The sequence below is a fragment of the Capsicum annuum genome, unplaced genomic scaffold (genome assembly GCF_002878395.1).
Source record: "Capsicum annuum cultivar UCD-10X-F1 unplaced genomic scaffold, UCD10Xv1.1 ctg4783, whole genome shotgun sequence".
Classification (NCBI taxonomy): Eukaryota; Viridiplantae; Streptophyta; class Magnoliopsida; order Solanales; family Solanaceae; genus Capsicum; species Capsicum annuum.
Genome location: NW_025855503.1, coordinates 35,204 through 39,306, shown reverse-complemented (window position 1 = coordinate 39,306; position 4,103 = coordinate 35,204). Strand labels below are relative to the sequence as shown.

Genomic DNA, 4,103 nt, shown 5'->3' with positions numbered 1-4,103 from the left:
TAAAGCACAAGTTAATCAATAGAATGATGGTCAACCAACCCGTGTCCCTAATCCTGATGAGAAAGATTTAGTCGATGATGATCTCATCAAACCAGCAAATAGGAGGTGGGCTAAGGACGTAGCTGTTTTAGTGAATAAAAATCAAGTGGCTAGAGCAAGAGCAAACCACCAACCTGCTATACAATTTGCACCTGATGAGGAAGATGGCACAGACTTGGATAAGGCTTGTACAACTGGAGCAATTATTCCACCACCATTGGCACCTGGGGTGAAGTTCAACATAACAAGTACCATGATACAATGCTTAATCTTAAGGGATTGTTTGGAGGAATTTCAGGGGATGACCCGAAAATGCACTTGGTGAACTTCATCAATATTTGCAAATCCTTTGACAACCCTAGGGTTGGACAGAGTGCAATTCATCTTCGGTTATTCCCATTGTTTCTATCTAGGGAGGTAAGAATATGGTTGAATGAATTAGCTCCCAATTCTATAACAAACTGGAGGCAATTAAAATGATCTTTCCTAGAAAGGTTCTTTCTGTCCTCTAGGATGTTACAGTTAAGGGATGAGATTAGAAACTTCAAACAATTACTGAATAAGGCACGACATGAGACTAGAATACAGTTTAAGAAGAAGCTGATGCAGTGCCCCAACCACAAGATGACCAATAAAAATTTGATGGAGACATTCTACAGAGCTTTAAACTCCATCACCAAAACAACTGTAGACAATGCTGTAGGGAGAGCATTCATGGAGCTTACTTTTACTAAAACTGCAGATATATTAGAACGATTGACTAAGGCATATAGATCTTAGAATACCAGGGATTTTGTGGTAGCAAGTCCTACTGTATCTAGCGTTATGACTATGGAGTAATATAGGAGAGAGGAGGAAAGAGATCAAGATATGGCGCACATGAAGACCCAGATGGATCTGCTCACTAAGCACTTGCTATCTGGAAAGACTGCAAAGGTGAAGGCTGTTGGTTCGCAAAGTAGAGATGAATCTGGTTCTAAGGAGGAGGCTAACTATCTAAATAATTAGGGGGTTTCTAAGGTAATAGCCAAGAAAATCAAGGTCAGAACTATTACGACAAAGCTGGGTACAAAAATAAGGATCAAGGGAGCTGGAAGAATAAGAATGACAAGAGTGGAATGTATGTAACTCTTGGAAGTTGTGGTAATGCTGCTACCAATTCAGGTAAAATATCCATAGAGGACATGATGAAGAAACTATTAAAAGGGGTTGAAACAACCAATGCTGGTGTGACAACGATGAAGAGTGACTTGTTTTTCATGAGTCAGCTAGTTAACTCAGATTCAACTTATATCAAATAGTTGGAGCATCAAATGAGCCAACTCTTACCGATATTTAATCAGAGGAAGAGTGGTACATTGCTGAGTAATACAATGCAAAATCCTTATAATGACAGCTTTTGGATGGCGTTACCACTCGAAGTGGTAAAGTATTACCGGGCCCTTCTGTGGGTAAAGCTGTAATTGATGATGTGATTAAAGATGTTGAAGATGAAGAAAATAGTTTAGTGGAGTCTGAGAAGATATATGGTAATGAGATTCTATCTAACCATCAGTAGCTTGATGACTTAGAAAAAGAAAAGCGAAAAGAGAAGAAAACAGTTGTTACTACTCTCCCAAAACCACGGCCTCCCTTCACTCATCGATTAAAAAAGAAGGCTGATGATACAAAGTTTAGCAAATTCATGACGATACTGAAGCAACTGACAGTGAATGTACCTTTAGTGAAGGCATTAGAGCAGATGCCTAGATACACTAAATTTACGAAGGGCCTTGTGACAAAGAAGAGAATAGTGAGCTATGAACCGATGGATAATCTTCACCATTGTAGCACTATTTCGACAAGATCCTTGGTGAAGAAGAAAGTAAACCCTGGAGCATTTACCATCCCTTGTACTATTGGGTTGCTTGATTTTGCTAAGGCCTTATGTTATCTCGAAGCAAACCCTAGAGCATTTACCATCCCTTGTACTATTGGGTTGCTTGATTTTGCTAAGGCTTTATGTTATCTCAAAGCAAGTATTAACCTGATGCCACTTGTTGTTTATAAGAAGTTGGGTTTGAGAGATCGTACACCTACAAATATGCGATTAGTGATGGCAGATAGTTCAATGAAGCATCTAGTGGGGATATTCTATGATGTGTTAGTAAAGGCGGACAGTTTTATATTTCTTCTAGATTTTGTTATTCTAGATTGTGAGGTGGTTTTCAAGGTACCCATAATTTTGGGTACACCCTTACTCGCAATCAAAAGTGTGATTATTGATTTGTGGGCTAATGAGCTCCTATTTAGACTTAATAATGAGGTAGTTCAGTTTAATATGTGCAAGTCTATGAAGCAACATAAGGAGATGAGTGTATTCTCTATCGTTGATATTTATTATGAAGATGTGCAAGAGGTGCCGATCAAGGAGAAATTTATTGTTGAAACTCTGGCTGCAGTCGTGGTGAACTTTTATAGCGAAGGTATTAAGGAATACGAGAAGACAGTATGTTCCATGATGGGAATGGGATCATATTCATATGCTTTCAAGAAACTAGATCTGGATCTCAAAAATTACCCAACACCATTGACTAGGCCATCTATTAAAGAGCCACCGATTTTGGAGTTAAAGGAGTTGCCGGGTCATCTACAGTATGTGTTTCTAGGCAGTGGACACATTTTACCTGTGATCATTGTAGCAGATTTGGGTCAGCAGTAGGTTGAGCCACTTATATCTATGCTTAGGAGGTACAAATAAGCTATAGGCTGTAGTATTGCTGAATTATTGGTATTTCTCCGGGTATTTGCACTCACAAGATTTAGCTTGAAGAAGACTGCACACCAACCATCGAGCACCAAAGCTGACTTAAACCCACCAATGCAAGAAGTGGTTAAGAAGGAGATCATTAAATGGCTTGATGCAGGAGTTATATACCCCATTTCCGATCGTAAGTGGGTAAGCCTTGTCCAATGCGTGCCCAAGAAAGAGAGCATGACTATATTGGAAAATGAGAAAAATAAATTGATTCCACTCTGGCCTGTGACTGGATGGAAAGTTTGCATGGACTATTATAAGCTCAACTCATGGACTTTGAAGGATCACTTCCCGATGTCTTTTATAGATCAAATGCTTGATCGGTTGGCTGGAAGAGATTGGTATTGTTTCCTAAATGGGTATTCAGTCTATAACTAGATTTCTATTGCTCCAAGGGATCAGGAGAAGAAGACTTTCACTTGCCCGTATGGTACTTTTGCTATCAAGCAGATGTTGTTTGGTTTGTGTAACACACCCACCACCTTTTAATGGTGCATGATATGTATCTTTTCGATATGGTGTAAGACATATTGGAGGTGTTTATAGATGATTTTTTAGTGGTACGTGATTCTTTTGAGATATGTTTGGTAAATTTGAGTAGAGTGTTCAACTTAGTGCTGAATTGGGAGAAATGTCACTTCATGGTGAAGGAAGGCATTGCTCTTGGTCACAAAATTTCAGCCAAGGGAATCAAAGTCGACCGGGCAATGGTCGAGGTTTTTGAGAAACTACCTCCTCCCATTTCAGTAAAGGGAGTTCGTAATTTCCTTGGTCATGCAGGGTTCTATCATCGATTTATTAAGGACTTCTCTAAAATTGTAACCCACTTTGCGAGCTTTTGGAGAAGGAGGCCAAGTTCATATTTGATGATGATTGCAAGAAGGCATTTGAATGCCTTAAGGAGAAATTAGTTACTGCCCTAATCATTGTTGCACCAGATTGGTTGATGCGTTCAAAATTATGTGTGATGCAAGCGGAGTGGCACTTAGGGCTGTGCTTGGCCAAAATAAAGAAAAACTATTTCATCCTATTTACTTTGCAAGCAAGACATTGAATGAGGCTCAAAAGAATTACACTGTGACTGAGTAGGAACTTCTCACGGTGGTCTATGCATTTGAGAAGTTTTGTGCTTATTTATTGGGGACCAAGGTAGTAGTTCATACAAACCATGCCACTTTGAGGTATTTGATGTCAAAGAAGGATGCTAAGATAAGGATAATCAGATGGGTGTTGTTTCTTCAAGAGTTTGACTTTAAAGTCAAAGATC

At 39.2% G+C, this 4,103-nt stretch overlaps 1 protein-coding gene across 1 annotated transcript; it reads left to right on the top strand.

The window, feature by feature from the left end:
* The first annotated feature begins 909 nt into the window (after nucleotides 1–909).
* LOC124892495 lies at nucleotides 910–2,740 on the top strand. Its single transcript, XM_047403777.1, has 4 exons — nucleotides 910–1,012; nucleotides 1,204–1,310; nucleotides 1,436–1,568; nucleotides 1,611–2,740. The coding sequence occupies exons 1-4, from the start codon at nucleotides 910–912 to the stop codon at nucleotides 2,738–2,740; spliced, it is 1,473 nt and encodes a 490-aa protein (XP_047259733.1).
* The last annotated feature ends 1,363 nt before the right edge of the window (nucleotides 2,741–4,103 follow it).